Source organism: Brassica napus, chromosome C6 (assembly GCF_020379485.1).
Source record: "Brassica napus cultivar Da-Ae chromosome C6, Da-Ae, whole genome shotgun sequence".
NCBI classification, from domain to species: Eukaryota; Viridiplantae; Streptophyta; class Magnoliopsida; order Brassicales; family Brassicaceae; genus Brassica; species Brassica napus.
This window is the reverse complement of record NC_063449.1, coordinates 46,834,179-46,853,492: the sequence shown is the minus strand read 5'-3', so window position 1 is coordinate 46,853,492 and position 19,314 is coordinate 46,834,179. Positions and strand designations below refer to the sequence as shown.

The 19,314-nt window shown below is 38.1% G+C and overlaps 5 protein-coding genes across 9 annotated transcripts; 2 read left to right on the top strand and 3 right to left on the bottom strand.

The window, feature by feature from the left end:
* Nucleotides 1–30: 30 nt before the first annotated feature.
* Nucleotides 31–2,075, bottom strand: LOC106400294 (probable eukaryotic translation initiation factor 5-2). Its single transcript, XM_013840672.3, has 2 exons — nucleotides 1,925–2,075; nucleotides 31–1,644 (listed from the first exon to the last, which is right to left on the bottom strand). Exon 2 carries the CDS (start codon nucleotides 1,393–1,395, stop codon nucleotides 184–186), a length of 1,212 nt encoding a protein of 403 aa, XP_013696126.2. The 5' UTR covers nucleotides 1,396–1,644; nucleotides 1,925–2,075; the 3' UTR covers nucleotides 31–183.
* Nucleotides 2,076–3,529: 1,454 nt separating this feature from the next.
* On the top strand, nucleotides 3,530–6,056 carry LOC106354593 (beta-1,3-galactosyltransferase 7). Of its 2 annotated transcripts, XM_013794567.3 has the most exons (8): nucleotides 3,530–3,786; nucleotides 3,868–3,967; nucleotides 4,417–4,475; nucleotides 4,564–4,727; nucleotides 4,819–5,164; nucleotides 5,239–5,364; nucleotides 5,444–5,553; nucleotides 5,648–6,056. In XM_013794567.3, the coding sequence occupies exons 1-8, from the start codon at nucleotides 3,692–3,694 to the stop codon at nucleotides 5,794–5,796; spliced, it is 1,149 nt and encodes a 382-aa protein (XP_013650021.1). In that variant the 5' UTR covers nucleotides 3,530–3,691; the 3' UTR covers nucleotides 5,797–6,056. The 2 variants fall into 2 exon arrangements, with proteins under 2 accessions (XP_013650021.1, XP_048617497.1); XM_048761540.1 differs by lacking the exon at nucleotides 4,417–4,475.
* A 345-nt stretch (nucleotides 6,057–6,401) lies between these two features.
* Nucleotides 6,402–13,344, bottom strand: LOC106354594. Of its 4 annotated transcripts, XM_048761539.1 has the most exons (20): nucleotides 11,854–13,343; nucleotides 11,199–11,284; nucleotides 10,947–11,121; nucleotides 10,777–10,865; nucleotides 10,622–10,705; nucleotides 10,227–10,529; nucleotides 10,034–10,091; nucleotides 9,686–9,815; nucleotides 9,458–9,588; nucleotides 9,244–9,393; nucleotides 8,892–9,139; nucleotides 8,580–8,792; nucleotides 8,276–8,476; nucleotides 8,138–8,191; nucleotides 7,993–8,058; nucleotides 7,779–7,910; nucleotides 7,639–7,692; nucleotides 7,500–7,559; nucleotides 7,037–7,423; nucleotides 6,402–6,958 (listed from the first exon to the last, which is right to left on the bottom strand). In XM_048761539.1, the coding sequence occupies exons 1-20, from the start codon at nucleotides 13,040–13,042 to the stop codon at nucleotides 6,800–6,802; spliced, it is 3,969 nt and encodes a 1,322-aa protein (XP_048617496.1). In that variant the 5' UTR covers nucleotides 13,043–13,343; the 3' UTR covers nucleotides 6,402–6,799. The 4 variants fall into 4 exon arrangements, with proteins under 4 accessions (XP_048617496.1, XP_013650022.1, XP_013650024.1 ...); XM_013794568.3 differs by having other exon boundaries at nucleotides 10,777–11,121; nucleotides 11,854–13,344; XM_013794570.3 differs by having other exon boundaries at nucleotides 6,402–6,951; nucleotides 10,777–11,121; nucleotides 11,854–13,344.
* A 2,026-nt stretch (nucleotides 13,345–15,370) lies between these two features.
* LOC125589174 lies at nucleotides 15,371–17,849 on the top strand. Its single transcript, XM_048761537.1, has 2 exons — nucleotides 15,371–15,532; nucleotides 16,745–17,849. Exon 2 carries the CDS (start codon nucleotides 16,768–16,770, stop codon nucleotides 17,548–17,550), a length of 783 nt encoding a protein of 260 aa, XP_048617494.1. The 5' UTR covers nucleotides 15,371–15,532; nucleotides 16,745–16,767; the 3' UTR covers nucleotides 17,551–17,849.
* A 184-nt stretch (nucleotides 17,850–18,033) lies between these two features.
* LOC125589175 lies at nucleotides 18,034–19,314 on the bottom strand. The gene is made up of 2 exons (XM_048761538.1): nucleotides 18,728–19,314; nucleotides 18,034–18,339 (listed from the first exon to the last, which is right to left on the bottom strand). The coding sequence occupies exons 1-2, from the start codon at nucleotides 18,992–18,994 to the stop codon at nucleotides 18,067–18,069; spliced, it is 540 nt and encodes a 179-aa protein (XP_048617495.1). The 5' UTR covers nucleotides 18,995–19,314; the 3' UTR covers nucleotides 18,034–18,066.

The following is a 19,314-nucleotide window of genomic DNA, read 5'->3' as shown; positions in this document are numbered from 1 at the left end:
ACAATTAACACTAGAACCAAACAAAGCAAGAACAAAACAAAAGCAAGAATCAATTAGTTCAAACAACCCAGTTGCAAATTTTGCATGTTCTAACATATAATAAAAAAAAAACTGAGAATACTGAAAACCAAAATAACATTTAAATTTAAAAAAAAACAGTAAAAACATAGCAAAAAGAAACTCTCAATCCTCCCCTTCGGACTCAGACTCAGCGCTCTGTAGCCACACCACAAAAGGCTTCACACTCTTCCAAACAGGCGAGCTCTTGTCAGCTCCTGCCAAACCCTTTTGGTACCATTCCAACACAAACTCTTCCTCGACAACGTCTTCATCGTACAGCGCCTTGAGAACCTGAGCCGCCTCCTTAACCGCCTCTCCGTTTCCGCTCTTCCCGCAGAACGATCCAAAAGAGTTTAGCAGATGCATCTGCGAACCTTCCTCCTGCGTTGCAGCCGCCAAGCAACCCTTCTTCTTCATCGCTTCCTTGAGAAAATCTTTCCCCACGCCGTCAAAGAGAGCGTTGAACAGCGCGTGCATGACCTCCTGAGGAGGCTCAGAGAGGGAGGAGACGAAAGGTTTGAGCTCGCTTATCGGTAAACCCTTCTTGAGATACTCTTTCATCTCCATCACAAGACTCTTCTTCTTCTCCTCTTCTTCGTCTAAAGAGATCATCACCATCTCAGCAGTAGCGGCACTCAGCTCCTTCATCCTCTTCTCAGCAGCTTCTCTAGAAGTATCCGTCTGCCACTGGATCCCATCATCATCATCATCATCTGCACTCCCATCATGCTTGGGACTAATCTCCTCATCAGAAGCATCCTTCTTAGACGACTTGGAACAACCATCCTTCTTCTTAAGCCTCTTAATCGCCTCGTCAGCAGCCTCACCTTCCTTCACCCTCTCCTTCTCAGCTCTCCTCATAGCCTTCTTATCCTTCCCCACCTTCTTCGCCTCAGGCGGATTCTTCAGAATAAACGTAGTCAGCTTATCCCTCATGTCACACTCAGAGACAAACCCACAAGCCGCACACTTCAAATTCACCATCTGACTCTTGGTGATAACAATCTCAGTCTCAGGGTTCCCACACCCATAGCACTGAACATACCTCTTAATAAAAGCCTCCAACAGAGAAGCAAGCTTAGAAGTGCTATGAGCTCCGTTCACAAGCGAAGTCCCAGTCTTGTCATCAAACTTGGACTGAGCTCCAAGCTCGCATCCAAAGTACTTTGTAGTGTAAGAAGCAGGCCTCGCTAAAGCCTTGGCGATGTCGACGTTGTTGACAATGTTGGTCTTGATGCCGTTGCCTTTGCCTTCGGTTTTAGTAACCATCTTAGGCATCTTGTAACGGTAAAAGGCATCGTTGCGGTTGGAAGCACCAATGTTCTGAAGCGCCATCTTTGTTAGTGAAAGTGGTCTGAGAGGAGAGGAGGTGTCTCGGGTTTGAAGAAGATGCGTGTGATGGAGGAGGAGCTAGTGGTGGTTCTTAGCTCTGGGTGGTGTAGGATGATAGTGTTGTTCTTCTCCAAGCAGAGAGGTGGTAGATAGCAAAAGGGTGATATCTTGTCAGACATAAAATAAAGCTTCGAAATTTTTCGATTCTTCTTGCAAAGCTTCAAACTTTTTAACTCCTGTGAACAAAAAGAGCTGAAAGAAACCATTTTTAATTAGAGAACAGAACACAACACACGAATCAAAAACAGAGCAATGTTCTTCAAAAACAGTTCCTGAATCGAGCAACCCTAAGGGAGAATCGAACAACTAAGAGACTAGTAGTACTAATAATCCGATCAATCATTACGAGATTTCAAAACGATTAAGCTCCAATTTGGAGAAGAAGCTGATTACGGTATTCAAAACAGAGCGTCTCTCTAATAATAGCATAAGATTGAAACAGTGAATCAACGCAAAGGATCAGGGGAGATACCTCAGAACACGATGGAATCGAAAGCTGGTGGGGATGTAAGATTTGCTTTTGAGAGGGAGAGAGAGAGAGAGAGAGAGAGAGAGAGGCGTGCGTTTGTTTGTTTATATAAAGAAGGAGAAATTAGGGTTAACTTTCATGAAAAGGAAAGATCTTTTACTTTTTTTTCGTTTTAAGATTATTTCCTTCTCCGCAAGTAATTAACTAATTATTTTATAATTTCCTTTTTTTTTTTAGTAAACGGGAACAAAACCCAATTCAACTTAAAACTGGAAACTAAAAATTTTAAAAGTTAAATTGTAGTATTGGCAAAGCTTGCACAAAATAAAATCAGACATTCTTTAAAAATTTTAGTTGAAATCTGACGTTCTTAAAAAAATTTAATATATATTTAAATTAAAATATTTGTTTTCTTCAGTACATCAAACTAATTTTAGATACACAATTGAAACGTTAAATTCCATAGGATAATTTTTTTAAAAAAAATTTTGTCATAAAAATAGCACTCAATGAAGAAAAAATGACTAAAATAAATTTTAATAAAGGCTAAAAGTACATTTTTATCCTACGATTAACTAATATACATTTAAGATTTAAAGTTAAGGGGTGCAGTTTTGGAGATATAGTTTCAAATTTAAAAAAAAAAAAATATTAAAATTTCAAAACTAAAAGACGTTATTTTGGTCATTTTCTTTTTGAAAGCTATTTTTACGACAAAAACTTTAAAAAACTATTTGAAATAATTGTTTTTTTTTAATTAAAGTTCTTTTTATTTTTTAAAAAAAATAGCTTTAGTTTTACTAAAATTTTCAAAAATACCTAAAATATGATTCAGGAGAATAATATAATTCATTCAAACTTTCAGAGAGTTTGATTTTTAATTATTTTTCACTAAACGGATCCTTTCGAATCAAAACTAAAGATTTTTTGCCCTTTATAAATCTCTCCACATCAACATTTCTTGTGGGAGTTTGCAAACTTAAAGCCTTCTCTGTAAATAAGAAAAAGTAACTAGTAATGATCTTATCTATATGTTAAGCAAGCCCATGAATTTACTGAGATGATGGGACAATTTGTAAAAAGGCCCATAAACCGCACATCACGGCGTCTGCGACGTGGAGTCAATGCGGTCGACGACACGCATTCTTCTCCTTTCTGCCTAACCATATTTGACGGTCTACTTTGAATCTTTTCAATTCAAAATGTCAATTCCTCTTTGACAATTCGTCTCGAAATATTAGCTTAGATCTCCTTCCTTATATAATTATAGAGACTAAATAAACTATATTAACGACATCATTGTTCATTCATGGACATGCACTCCTATATAACATCTGCTCTATTTTCCTATCAAAATTCCCAATAATTCCATTTAATTAACATTGATTGGTTTTACAAAAAAATTTAAAAGTAAAACAATAGTATGGTTCGTGTACACACGATTATCTCAATCCGAATTCTCGCGACTAATAGTACAATAGCCCTTTCATAAATTAATAACAGTCCTTTCTTTATATATTTTTTAATTTAAATATAAATATAAAATAACGACGTGGCATATTCGACGGTGTGAAAGCCATTACAAAAGCCAAACAAAAAGTGTAATAAAAGTTATAAATTTGGAAACTTTCTAATTCCATTTTCTCATTTCACATGAAATTTCATCACTTTGAATCTTTCTTCAATTATATATCTCTCCTCTCTATAAATCTGCAATCTCTCTAAATCTCACTCCCTCTCTCTCTCTCTCCTTTCAAGCTCTCCACGACGATGAAGCACAAAGTCTCAAGAAGAGTCATCTCTCTCAGATGGGTTCCGTTCATCTGCATCTCCTTCTTCGTCCTCGGAGCTATCTTCACCTCAAGGTTCCATAAAGCTTCCACCTTTATCCTCAGAAACCCTTTCTTCGTCTTTCTCGTTGATGGGTTTTTTTGCTTTTGTTTCAGGTCGTGGGAGCCGTCGTCTGATTCCGGTAGTCAGCTGATCTCACAGCGCCACCGTGACCATGAGCTCCAGATTGTCTCTGACGATTGTGCTCATAAGAAAGTAAGCTTCTTTGATTCTAATTAAGTTTTAATTCAATAATTAGTGATTAATTCATAGTTTTCACGAGTTTAATTGAATGATTTTTTTTTACTTCTGAATGTGGCTTTAATGATTAGTGATTAATTCATAGTTTGATGTAAATAATTTTACTTCTTTATTCTAATTAAGTTTAATTCAGTGATTAGTGATTAATTCTTAGTTCTCAGGAGTCTAATTGAATGATTTTTACTTCTGAATGTGGCTTTAATGATTAGTGATTAAATTCATATTTTTTCATTGTTTGATTTAAATAATTTTACTTCTTTATTCTAATTAAGTTTAATTCAGTGATTAGTGAATAATTCATAATTTTCAGTAGTTTAATTGAAGATAAAGATATGATAAATTCAGAAAGATTCGAGTTTTAGGATTTTGAGCTTTGTATGTTTTGATTTTTGCTCAAAATGCAGAAAGCTACACAAGAAAAAGATGTAATTGACCAAGTTTTGAGAACTCACCAAGAAATAGAGTGAGGACCAAATTAAGCTTTTTATCAATATGTTAATAGTAATTTTTTACTCTGACTATTTGATTCTATCTATGTGTGTTCTCTGTAGTGTTGCCAGGTCTCTAGATAACTCAGTCGATGGCTCAGAAACACTTTCTTCCTCTTCAACCGGATCAAACCCGAAGAAGAAAGTGTTCATGGTTATGGGAATCAACACAGCATTCAGCAGTAGAAAACGGCGTGACTCCCTCAGAGGAACCTGGATGCCTCAAGGTATATATATATATATATATATATGTTAGCAGATTTTTTTAGTTATTAAATTTAATATATATATATATATATATGTGGATAATGTTTACAGGGGAGAAGCTAGAGAAACTAGAGAAAGAGAAAGGAATCGTCATCAAGTTCATGATTGGACACAGTGCAACCTCAAACAGTATATTGGATAGAGCTATTGACTCAGAAGATGCTCAGCACAAAGACTTCCTTAGGCTGGAACATGTCGAAGGATACCACGAGCTCTCAGCGAAAACCAAAATATTCTTCTCAACAGCAGTAGCTAGATGGGATGCAGAGTTCTACATCAAGGTTGATGATGATGTCCACGTCAACCTCGGTATGCTTGCTTCAACACTCGCTCGTCACAGGTCAAAGCCGAGGGTATACATCGGTTGTATGAAGTCAGGACCTGTTCTTGCTCAAAAGTAAAAATCTCATTTGCCCTCCTAATCTTTATTTATTTAAATCAGATTATTTATTTTTAAAAAATGTGTTGCAGGACAGTGAAGTACCATGAGCCTGAGTACTGGAAGTTTGGAGAAGAAGGTAACAAGTACTTTCGACACGCTACGGGACAGATCTATGCCATCTCCAAGGATCTTGCCAAATACATATCAGTCAACCAGTAAGTAGTAGTGTTCTTGCCTTCTTCCAGCTTCATCATAGGTTTGGTCTTAAAAAGGTTTTAAACTTTTGTGTGTTAGGCCAATATTGCATAAGTATGCAAATGAAGATGTGTCTTTAGGGTCATGGTTTATTGGACTTGAGGTTGAGCATATTGATGACAGAAACTTCTGCTGTGGTACTCCTCCAGGTAAAAAGCTCAATTACTATCAAACAATCTCTCTATTGTCTATGTGGTTGGTTTCTGATGGTTTATCTTCCTTTTTTGATTTGCATTTGGATAGATTGTAGATGGAAGGCAGAGGCGGGAGATGTGTGTGTGGCGTCGTTCGAGTGGAGCTGCAGTGGTATTTGCAAGTCGGTGGAGAGGATGAAGATTGTTCATGAAGTGTGTAGTGAAGGAGAAGATGCTGTTTGGAATGCACTTCTTTGAATTTTGTGTGTTTTATCAAGGAAGGCAACTTTGATAGTTGTTAAGAGGAGATGACAATTTTTGTAAAGAACCAAAAAGGTATACAAATCTCATATACTGGAGAGAACATCAAGGACTTTAAAATGAAGAATGTTTTTTTAAACATATATGTGCCCAAATGACTCTTCTAGTGTGGCTTGGTTCTGAGGAGAAACATATCTCTTGCCCTCCTCTTTTGTGATTTATTGTTTATTATTTAAGGTTTAACAGGTTTATCAGCTCATGTTTTGTCCTTCTTCTACTTGATTTACCTCATATTTAGTATCTTGTTGAACAGAAGCATTGCCAAATGAGCATTCTTTTAGACATTCCAAAGGTGTTATTAATACTATATTTATTTTCAAACAAGAGAAAAATGATACTTTTGAAAAATATGACAGCCTTGCGTTCTCTAATTTTTTTTCATGTATAACTTTCTGTAAAAAAATAGAGAATGTATTCAAGTTTAGTGTTATCTGCAAACTTTATAAAATACATAGAATAATAGAAATATGCATTGTTTAAATGATTTAACTGGAAAATGTACAGAACTGGCAGAAAAGAAGAAAATGATTGAAAGCATGAAAAATTGAAAGAAGTAAAGAGAAAAAAAAAGGTAAAACATAAGTCAATTCTCATACAAATTCAAAATACTAATACATTTTTCTTCGCTTTTTAATTCTTTTTTTTTTATTTAGTCTCCTCTTTGCTAATCAATTCAATCACTGTATAAGCAGAGAGCATACAAATTTTCCAAAACCAAACGAATGATCTACGTCTCGATTGTTTTCATCGTCCGTCTTCCATGAAAGTGTTGCGTCTCCAACTTCTCGGACATATAATCCCAACGCTGTCCCCTCCCCATGCCGCCGTTTCCATGGCCGGAAACGTTTCCAGTACGACGGGTAAGTCAACCAAAACTGACGTGAACCCCTGTGCTTACATAGATCACACCTGAAGAAGAAGCAGCCTTGTAGTTGTTGATTCACTTGTCAGACGAGTCCTCCTCCGCCTTCTCATTGCTCGCCTTGTCTTCTTGCAAGCAATCAACCGGAATATAAAAGTAGCCCTTTGGCAGCCGCCGATTCTTGAAAGAAGCTTCGTCCGATGTCATCACAATCTCCTTCGCAAACGTTTCTACATGCTGCTATTATCAGTTTTCATGAATGAGCTGAGTTGAGCGGAACAAAGAGTAAACTTAGGACAAAGGGATTCTTCTCACCTTCTTGGGCTTTGATCCCTCCTCATCTCCATCCTCTGAAACACTTGGCGATACTATACAATGCTTCCGTGGAACTGTTTTCCCAGATAATATTTTGCTCCGACCTTTAGAAGTAGCACTATCGTCTGTTTTCTGATCAGTATCCATTGCAATAGGACCTTTGCCTCGGCGCTGCTTAACGGAGGCTGTGCTGTCAATGGTGATATCATCTGACCTCTGTATCGCTTCACTGCCAGATACATTACTATCCGGATGCCCTTTTATTGACGTCGTAGCTGAGTCAGACGAAACTTCTGGAGGAGAAAATGGATTACGGAGTGGTAATGAACGTGCAGCGTGTTCCCTTCTAGCAGCAAGTATCTCATGTGAGGAAATAGCCAACTCTCGCTGCAAAAATATATACACCAGTAAAAGGTCAAGTTCCCATTTGTTTTCAATGAAAGGAAGAGGGTTTAGGTATTACTTTTAACTTCTCCCTCTTGACTATCCGCTCGCACAGTAGTCGTAACCTCTCAAGTTCAACCTGGAGGAGATATAGCAAATAAAATAATTTGTAAGAGAGATATCAAAACATGCTTAACGCCTTAGCTAAGAACTCTTACCCTATAATGCTTGAGACTTTTCAGCCCATCTTCCCCATGTTTCTGAGATTCGGCCTGCCAACACAGCCAAGAGAGATATAAGCAACCTTATCATGCAAGTGGACCATCATAAAAATGACTAAAGAGATTCTAAGTAAGACCTTTGCCTTCTGTTCCAAGCTATGTTTCTCACAGTAAGCCTTATGCGGAAGCTTCCCACCACCAATCATATGAAAGCCAGCACTTCTGGCACAGGTTGGGTGGAATGTCGCCTGGCAGTTACCATAACTACACTGTGAAATGACAAACAAGCTTTTTGTCAATCTTTGTCCATATATCCGTTGGCATACACAACAAGTATGCACCATACCATACCTTAAAGCATGCACCATATATCCGTTGGCATACACAACAAGTGCTGGTGTTCTTGGCCAGAGACTCCTAACAAAGCATCATATATTATGCTTTAGCATTTTTTTAAACATGATACTGATTCTGCATTATAATAATATAAACCCACCATTCCCTGCACAGGATTTGTTTGCCCCCTTCTGAAGGTTGATTCCAAAGACCACTGCAAGAAATTAAATACCAAATCATTTGCAATAATCTTTACTGGATATAGTATGCAAGATCCTGCGAATAAAGGAAACTTCACCTCCGCACAAAATGCATGCACCCACTGGCCGTTTGTGGCTTTCCTAAAAGCCCCAGTTGTGCCTCCACATAAAGTGCACTCTGTAGTCGAAGACGGGTTTTCCCAAAAATTGAAAGAACCAGTAGATTCCGCGCATAGTTCACAGTACCAAGGACCAGTAGATTCTTTAGCACATTTGTAGCAATCCATGTGAACAGCAACCTGTAATTGGAGCATGATAAGATACCATATCGTGCATAAAATAAAAGCTGTCCCTAGAAAGAATAAATCATGAGAAAAAAATTCACAGGAAATGTCTTATCACCTTGCAACTAGAGCACACTACAATCAGGTTCCATATAGTTTCAGAGCGTCTGCAGATATCACAACTTCGTGGTTTTTCTGACGAAAAGTCAGGTGTACGATGATCAGACCGCTTCTCTGATGGTGGACCGGAAGCAGGCATCTTTAAAAGTGTTTCCTTTGTCTGTGGCACTAGGTGAGCGCTGCCAGCAACTTTACGTCTAGAAGTACTCATCTGTCGATTTATAACCAGCAAAAAATGACCAAAAATAAAAAAAATATGGTATAGAAAAATAAAACATGGAGGAAAAACTCAAAACGTAGCAATAACAACCTCTTGTTGAGCAGGTTCTTCTGCCATATCTTTCCTGAGCGATGTATTCCGAGAAGATGTTGCCGCTGCAGCAGTAGCAGCAGCTAGAACAGCCTGGGCATCTTTGTGTCTTTTCTCTTTCCTACTTTGCTTTCTTGCTTCCCTGACATCATGGAAATATTTGTTGACCAGAACATCATCCCATCTTCGTCCATGCTCTTCATCAATCTCCAGGGGCAGCATTTTGGTAACTTCGTAGGCAAGATCGTCTGAGAAAAGGAAGCAGCTTTAGTATAACATGACAAAATTATTATATAATGCAGAAAACATGAAGAATCGGGACCATGCAAATAACAAAGGGATAAAAAATCACCTGAGAGTTGCTTTCTTGAAACTGCGGTGCCAAGTAACTGAAGTTGATAATATAGAAGCTCTCCTTCCACTTCATCTTTGGGAGAGAGATCTAGAATGCCCAATTTCCTAGCTTTAGCTAACTGACAAAATGTGTTTCCTTCTTCAGAGCCTGCCAAATGTTACAATGTTACCAGATGTTTTAAAAGCTGTAGCATAAATCATAAATTCTTTACCATCAGGTTCGGTTGTAATCCTATCCACATAAGAGTTCGTGCTGCTTTTCAGGGTCTTTTCTTTGTCCATCTCTGACAATTCTTTGTGGATATAAGGATGAGGATCGAAACCAGGATATGCTTCATGATCACTGAATCATCATATAAAAATAAAAAGTGATATAGTAGGTAGAATGTTTATGTAAGAGAATAACAGAGACTGTCTCCCGAATGTGTTTTGAAGCTTACAGGAGATCCAAGAAAATAGGGCTTGGAAAGTTCAACATTCCACGATTTTGAGAACTATCTGGCCTCAAGGAAAAGGCATTCTCCACCATTAGTCCAGACGAACTGCGATTTGATTGTTCTCCGTGATCATCTACGCACAAATCAAAATTAAGATAAGCAGCAGCTACCATTAACTAAGATTATCTATTAAGCGTGATAACACTGGACCATGAAGAGACTTCCTCAGTAGAAAAACTCTACGCAGCTATGTAACACAAATGAAGAAAACACAACATGGAGGATAACAAGCATGGAGGATATATACATCAGATATGCACGAAGAAATAGTGAAAACTTAGATGAACATACCAGAAAGATTAACTGAACTTTTCCCAAGATGACCTTCCTGATCAAGCACTGCTGATTTCTGCATATGAGAAACAAGGCACAATGTCCAAAATCTCATCAGAAGTTCCTTGTGCATAAAAACAAAAATACTGCAGCAGCTACGTTTCAACCTTTGGTGAAATATCTAACAAGTAGTGCGAACCAGGGGAGATACCTGTTCTTCTGAAGAACGATCAGATGGCAACCCACTGCTTCCATTTTTCACAACGGTACTACTAGCTTTAGCTTCATCAGCCACAACACCATTACCAATACAATTTTCAGCAGGTGTACATGTCGGATTCAAGATGTCAGAATCTAGCATCACCATGCCTTCAGTACAGATAGCTGCCCGACGCTCAGATTTAGTAGGTTTCGCAATTTTAGAAATTTCGCCTTTGTTCCTAGTTCCCATGTGTGCATGCTGGCCAAGCCATTTAACTATCTTGCCTAGTAAATCAGGTAACAAGTCTCCATCCTGTAACGCAAAACTTTGAAATCAATATACAGAAACCCACAATGAGGACACACACGTTTTAAGCAGGTATATGAGAAGTTTTAAAACGTTACCATAAGTTTGGCATTTAAAGAATCAGGATTGACCCCAATCTCTTCAGCCACATCCTTCACATTCACTTTCCCCAGGTCGATCAACTAAAAAATGTTAATCAATGAGCAAGAGAGTCAACAGGTACAGATGATCCAACTTAATAGTATATGCACACCTTTTTCAGAATCAACCCAAAACTAAGAGACTCGGATTGAGTCTTTTCGTCATCGGTGCTTCTCCCAGTAATCCCTGATTCAACAATGTCTGTTGCAGACAAGTTAAATTCTGAACGCGGTGATCCAAGTTCTCGCAACTCACTGTTTCTCGAAATATCAGAACGTGTACCTGGTGTTCCTACGTCAACTCCCATCTCATCATTACTTAGCTGATCTCTTACAGATTCTGATGGAAGATTACTTTCAAGAGGTCGACTATCGGCTGCATTAATTTCTCCTCCCTCTATAGGCCTTCCACTTTCTTGAATATCTGAATGCTTAGAGCAGAAAGCTCGCAGTTCAACCTACAAAATTTCTTACATTGTTAAAGAATAAACATCACTAGTGTCAATGGTTTCGTTCTGTAAGGAATGAAACTTACAGTGTCACACCCGTGTTTTCCCCAGATTTCTAGCCTATTCCCTGCCTCCCTTGCACATATAGGATGGAAAGATGTTCGGCATGTTGCTATAATCAAGAGATTGTAAAGAAGTATCAATAACTCATCTGGATAGAACATAGAATCGAAGAAAAATGTGACAAGTAGAATGCAGCCATAAAGTTGGTCAAGTAAATCAAGTAAGAACATGGGAAGCATAGACATTTGCCTATTTATTTTAGTTAGGTCCAAGCTGTGTGAAAATTCACTTCCACAGCAACCCAGAATAGCAAAATATTCATCAAAGAACAAACGATACAAAATACTTAACACTCCACTGCGGTGAACAGTTTCAACAAAGCATATTCCAGTTAAAAAATGATCTAGACAGTTGGGTTATCTAGACTACAACTGCGAGAATAGCCGTATAGGCAGATGAACCCCAATCTAAGATGAAGTGTAGGCTTTTCTAAGCGGATCGAGCAACAAATAGTCCTATTTGTTTGGCCTACGCATTACTTTTTGCACAATTCCAACTTCTAAGAAAGCAGCATCTTAAGGAAAAGACCCAGATTATACAACAGAACATATCATGAAGAGTATCAATGTTACCGATGGTCAGAAGTAGACCGGATGCACAGAAAGAAACAATACCTACCATTACAACACCGAATGCAAGCACCAGATTTCACCTTGCACAAGTTACACAATAACTTTCTGCGAGTTTCTTTTATTCCAGGCAAATTCAAGATCGGCTCCATTTTATTCAAGTCTTCTATGTACACCTCAGGCATCCACAAAGAACAAAACAGATGAGCAAACTCCGGTGGCCCACCATTTTCAGTTTTTGAGACAACAGGTTTCAGAATGCCACCCTTTTTCGGACAGAGCAAGCATGGTCTTTCAGATTCACTACCACCATTCTCCAGCTCACACCAGGAGCACAACCAAGCATCATCCGTATCTTCCACCACACCATAGCATTTTCTATGAACTGTAGCTTTGCAGGAAGTGCAAACAATCAACTGGTTATGATGTTCCTTAGCATCACCAGTGCAGCACAAATCACATGACAATGCATTCCCTCTGCAAGGAGCGGCAACCACTAGTTTCTCCAAACCTGCATCACTACCAATACGCCTCCGCTTCTTGGAGGGCCTTTCCGATGCCAACAAAATCCTATTTCTGCAACCTAAAACCCATTCTAAACTACCAGAATAGTCTGACCCAGATGGCGTCTCATCCCCCACGTTGTCAACACTCATTGGCTGCCCAACATCTTCGTTAACCTCTTTACCAACAGCATCCTCGCTCTTTTCACTCGCATCAGTTTCCCTCTGTTGTATATCAATCGACTCATACTCCACAGATGGAACTGAAAAGCAGCCTCGAGAAGATAAAGACCTTAGAGACGCTAAATCCGACAAAGTTTTTAAATCAGGCAACTCTAACCGCCTAAAGTAGTCCTGACGCTCAACCCAAATGCTCCCAGCCCTCAGCTTCTCCCCTTGCCTAGAAGACTTCTTCTTCTTCGTCTCACTCCCATGGTGAGACTTCTTGTGCCGCTTCTTATCATCCTTCTGGTTCAGCAAATTAGCCAACGCTATGGGCAAAGTCCCCACACTCACCCCAACACTCGAACCATCCTCGTTAACATCATACGGAGACCTCTCGGAGAGATGCTTGCTCGCCTGAGCTAACAAATCGATTCCCTGCGAACTCCTCTCCTCCTCGAATCCTTTGCTATCCCTGCGAGATGGTCTACAAGGCCTCTCCTCAGCACCGCAGCCTCCGTCCACTCCCCTACCCATCATCTTCTCCCGCCGCTGGCATTGGTCAACGCTCATAACCGACTCAACCCGCCGCCGTAGACTCCCGCTAGGCTCATGGAACCGTAACCCTAACACTCCGCCTTCAATTTCCGATAATCAAAACCCTAACCCTAATTTCGCGAACCTGCTAACCCTAGCTTCACCCAATCAATTTCAGATTCGAACGATTGAAGAAGATACGAAGAGGATGAGTATGAAGATGATGATGAATCGAAGCGTGGGCTAAGATTAGGGTTTCTTCGAGTTTCTCTGGTTCATGTTCTTTCGGATCCTTCACCGCGTTATTTGCAGGTAACAGAGGAACGGTTCATCTTTTCAGGGAATTTTTTTTTTTTATTCCGAGTGTATGATAGCGAGGTGTGGGGCGTAGGGTAGCACTCGTGCACCGCGTTCGTTTCGACACGTGGTGGAGTTTTACTCGTTGGATGACTCACGAGATACCACCAACACGTTAATTCATTCCACTACCGATATGCTTTTTTTCTTTCTTTTTTACCTCCCTTTTTATCTATTTGTTATGTAATCCCTCTTTTTGTAGTAAATTGAGATATTGGTCATTTTCTTTTACAGAAGTTAATTTAGATCCTCTCTTATCTTAGTTTTTAACTTTCTGTTTTTGGTGCCTTCGTAGTGTGTTTGATTACGACGATACGACTGTTTGCTTCTTGTTGGATTTGCTCTATCACAGGAAAAAACCAAAAAAAAAAATATGGTTTGATTTTGATGGATGAAGGAGGAGGATGTAATAATTGCATGTGATGTTTTACATATGCTATGCATTAATATGAAAATGACTCTTTGAGCCCACTAATCAAACTATAACCCCGTTATATTTAGAATGCTTCGGCTTTAATTTTAGGGTCCGACTGGTTTTTAACGTAGCGGTTGCGATTACGAGTTCGGAGTTTGCGGATGCGGATGATTGCGGTTTCAATCGTTATTAAGCATTTTGTATGCAGTGGCGGACCCATTAAGAGAAATAGGGTGTCAAGTGACACACCATAAATAGTTAAAATTCTTTGATTATGCTTAAGAACAGTGAGAATTTGGTAGCAATTTTGGTAGAAGCTCTATAATGAACCCCCTAAACTTAGGTTCGATTACTACGACCCCATTGATTGTTTTTATTTTATTTTTGACACCCCTTTAATTAAAGTCCGGGTTCGCCACTATTTGTATGACTGATATAACGTTTGAAAATTGTTACATTTGCGGAATATTTGTGACTGGTTGATTATAAGATATTGCAGCGGTTTAATAATAAATTACTCATGTTAACATATTATAAAAATATAAAAAACATACGATTGTAATAAAATATAACAATTATCAATATAATATGATTAATAAAAATATTATGTTTATTTATAAAAAAAAAAATTAGTTGAAAGTTATAATTTTAATAAAATTTGTTTTGAAGATTTATATTAAAAAATTTTAAAAAATATTTTATTTCGTTTTATTTATTGTGTATATCTTTATATATGTGTGTATATAAATGTTTAAAAATTCAAATAAATAGTTAATTTAAAGTTTTTATAAAATAAATTATGATACTGTTTGTGAATTTTAATTAATATATAAAATATGTATATATTTTTATTTATAATATTCCCATTTTAAAATTTTAATTTTAAATTATTTTTGAAGATAATTTTATATTTATTTTTCCACCCGCAAACGCTAGCTGGAACCAGCTTTTGATTTTAAGAGGTTCGGAGCGGTTTGAAGCGATTTGTAACGGTTCATATGATTGTTTCGAAACGCTGTCAACCGCTACCAACCGCAAAAGCTGCGTTTGCGGGTCGTAACGAAAAAACCAGTCAGGTCGTTGGGGACAAAATTAGATGGCCAAACTAAGTGACTGAAATAGAATTTTAGGTGGCTTTATTAATGCGCATATAAGATAATCCATCAAGATTATCGAAAATAATGCAAGTTAATTAAAAAAAAAATCTATAAATGAAGAGAAAATAAATAACTAATTTAAGCTAAAAAGATTTTAAAATACTGATATAGTCTAGTTTAGTGGCCGTATATCAAACTGAAAAAATATGAATTTTCATTTTTATTTGAAGTATAATCCATGTGTTAATAGTTTGATACAAATTCAACTTAATTAATACAAAATCTATAGAACAATATCAATCATGTCAAAAATGAATTGTAGGTCTCTTGTAACAAAGGAACAAAAAGGGCTTGCGGCCCAATGTATCAAACATCAGGTCCATTAACCGCAAATTTGATATAGTGGGCTGAAGACTTAGCGAGATTCCTATACAACAATTTGGATGAGAAAAACGGTTGCGTCAAAATGACGACATTTGGGAATCTAACCGCAACTTTAAAAACAAAATAGTCTCTCTGCCTTTCTTTGTTTGCGTACGTCAATTTGTACAAGCAATCACTTTTTCCATTTTTTTCGAAAAGCATCTTCGAAGCTCGGAAGCTCTCTCCTCCTCCTCCTCCTCCGGCAATCTCCGTCATCTCCTCCGCTTATCTCCGGTACTTTTACACCTCGCAACCTTTCTCCGCATCCTTCAACCTATTAAAACTATTGAAATTTTCTCGAAAATTTGTAGATAAGATTCTGTAGAAGTCTCTCCGATCTTCCATTTCAGGAGAGAGATCTATCGATTAGGATTCTAGATTATGAGCGGAATCATTTTTTTGTGTATGATCGTGTTGAACATTGAACTGTATGATTCATCCTGATCGTTTATATATGGATCGAGAATCGGCGTTGCCATTGATTCGTTTTGCTTGGATTATTGATGAATTGCTACTTCAGATCTGGATCTAATCTCGTTTATGCTTGTGAATTGTTGTTATTGCTATAGATTAACGCTCACTCTATTGCTTGCTTAGAAGTAAAGTGTAGTCTAACTTGTGCCACTGCATGACTTGCCTGATTCAGATTCTCGGATTCGGATCTGGATCTGGATCCGGTTGTCAACTCTTCGTTTAGAGAGCCCTATGAGAGTAATGATTGTTGCTTGTTTGTTGGTTACCAATTCACAAATGTTGTTGAGTTTGAAGAAAGCTTAGAGTAAGTAACAATGTGTACAATGTGCTTATTCTGAAAAGGCTGTTCAGTTTTAATCATATGATATCTTGTGTTGAATATGAGTAAAGTGTAGTCATCTTGTACATTCTGAATGACTTGCCTGATTCAGATTCTCGGATCCGGATCTGGATCCGGTTGTCAACTCTTCATTTAGAGAGCTCTATGAGAGTAATGATTGTTGCTTGTTGGTTACCAACTCACATATGTTACTATTGTGTGTTTTGATTGTTTCATTAGCTTGCATATCTAGATAGCATTGTGTACAATGTGAAAAATTTGTTCAGTTTTTAATCATGGTCTCTCGTGTTGAATAGGAGTAAAGTGTAGTCATCTTGTACATTCTGCATGACTTGGCTGATTCAGATTAACTCTTTGTTTAGAGCCTTATGAGACTATGACTGTTGCTTGTTGTTGGTTACCAATTCATAGATGTTACTTTTGTGTTTTTAATGGTTTCGTTGGCTTACACATCTTGCACCACCTTCAAGAAAGCTCACACTAAGTAGCATTGTATAGGAATGTTTTACAATATATAGAGAATTAATTACAACATTAGTCCTTAATCTATTGTATCTCTTATACATTGTGTATAATGAGGCTTGTTCTGAAAATCTGTACAGTTTATAATCCTGGTCCCTTGTATTGAATAGGTTTTGAATTTGATTGATCGCGAATGGGGAAAATCAAGAAAGTGAATCGTAAGGCTCGCATTGCTGCTGCTCCTTACCCACCACCACCGTCGTGTTGCAAGAAAGAATGGGCAGGCTCAACATGCCCAGTATGTTTGGAGTCTCCACACAACGCTGTTCTTCTCCTGTGCTCCTCCTATCACAAAGGATGCCGTCCTTACATGTGCGCGACGAGCAGCCGTTTCGCCAACTGTCTCGACCAGTACAAGAAGTCATACGGTAACGAAGACTCAGAGCAGCCTCAGCTTCTGTGTCCGTTCTGCAGAGGTCAGGTGAAAGGCTGGACTGTCGTGGAAGACGCCCGGGTGCATTTCAACTCCAAGAGAAGGACCTGTATGCAGGACAGCTGCTCCTTTGTGGGGAAATTCAAAAAGCTCAAGAAACACATGAAGGAGAAGCACCCAGACGCTTGCCCCAGGGCCATTGATCCAGCTCTTGAAAGTAAATGGAAGAGGCTTGAGAGGGAGAGAGACAGAAGAGACGTGATAAGCACGATAATGTCGTCGATCCCGGGTGCTGTTGTGTTGGGAGATTATGTCATTGAGCCTCGTAACGGAGGTGTTTATGATGACGAAGATGATTACAGCTCAGATGATGATATGAGCAACAACGGTGTATTGAATCTAGATTCATGGCAAGGACAAGGCCATCACATTCGGTTTATAGATATGGATGCAAGCGACTTCGCATCGTCTTCTCGATCTCATGCTTCTCCAAGCGGTTTGCTCTTACCAAGGGACCAGAGAGGCGGCAATAGAGATCGGTAACTTTGATTTAACCGAAGCAAGTTCATGTTCAGTCTCCTTTGCATATATCTCAAACTCTCTCCAGCATTACAAAGTGGCTTCAAATTTGCAGGAGCAGTATAAAAGGCTAACATGACTTAAGCCAATTAGCCATACAGGAAATTGATTTTAAAAGAAAAAACTCGCATTGTCTCTTTTTATTTATTTTAATGTAAATTATGTATTCTCTGTAATTGTTTTATTGTTTCAGCATTGTTGTACTCTAATGAGGCATGAAATCTTATGCCTTTTCTCAATTTCATTTTTATTTCATGTTTCTATGTATTGATTTGATTTTTATCTTCCTTCCGTTCCGAACGAAAAAAAAAAAAAATTGTTGTGTGGAATCAAAAGATGTAGTCACTACAGCACTACTCACTCCTCACTCCTCACTGTCAACTACGTACGGACAAAAGTATGTGTTCCTGATTCTTGTCTTACCTTCGTGCGTTTCTTCTACTTCGTATGCAGCCGCGTGATAATCCTCCGACTACATGTTTAAGCTTTTTCTTTATTCAGAAAACATAGAAGAAGATTGATTAAGAATAGTTTCAAATAAAACAAGTTCTGTAAAGAAAAGATAACTGGAATATGAAGTCGAAGTAGTACCCAAAGATCTGAACGGTAAGGTTTAGCCTTTGCTTCTCCCTCTTCTTCTTCGTCTGGTGCAAATTGTCGGTACTTCCACGTCCTATTTTTTCGACGAAAAGGCCGGAGAAACGGTAACCGGATCTTACTCATCATTTTTCTTAGCCACCTTCGTTTCTTCTTCTGCCATTTTTTAAATAACAAGAAATGTAATATTACCTCTATCCGATATAGCTGGCTGTTTTTTTTTTTAAAAAAAAAGATATAGCTGGTTTAAAACAATTATTTAAATTTTTTTTTTTTGATATCAACAATTATTTAATTATCAATCACGAAAAAAATAGACAAAGCAAAACATATTAAAGAAGTAAGGTTTAATCGTAAGAGGTTTTAAATTTTGCATAAGCTACTCTCTCCAGCCATCATAATAGTCCTAATCAAAATTCAGATTATTCAGACGCAACTGCTTACTTGCTCTTCAAAATTGGCATAAGCTTACAAGTCAATAAATAAGATGCCTTCATAAGTGATGGCCCATATACAGCCCATTTAAATAATAAAAGCACGTTACCTTCCGCTCGGGTTTGCTGTTACTCTCTACGACGTCGTCGTCACCTTTCAAATCTCCGGCTAGACTTTCAGCTCTCTTCTCTCGAATATACGCTAGCAGATTCGCTCTACGATCATATCCACGCGTCCTTCCAATCTCACGATTCCACGTACATTCATTTCTCCGTCTAGCTCGAAACGATCGGACGGGCGTCGTCGTTTGACGATCAACGTAGACGGTGATGATCACACCGTACATGATCCGTGGATTCTCATCTCCCATTTGCATTCTTTGAAAATGATTTTTTTGTCTCGACTCGAATCGTTGCTGTTAATTAGGATTAGGAGTAATCAACAAATCAAGCAATACACAAATCTCTTTCTTAATCGGAATGACACATGTTAACATCTCCTGCGGGGTTGTCTACTGTTCAGTCTAACTACTCCACGGTCAACGATCATAAACAGCTTAGTCAATCTCATTCATAAATATTCAGATAATGGTACATTAATGGTTACCACTAACATGGATCTAATGGGCTTATGTTGGGCCAAGATTTATATTGCAATTTGTTTGTAATTTGTTTGATATACTAATAATACAAGGAA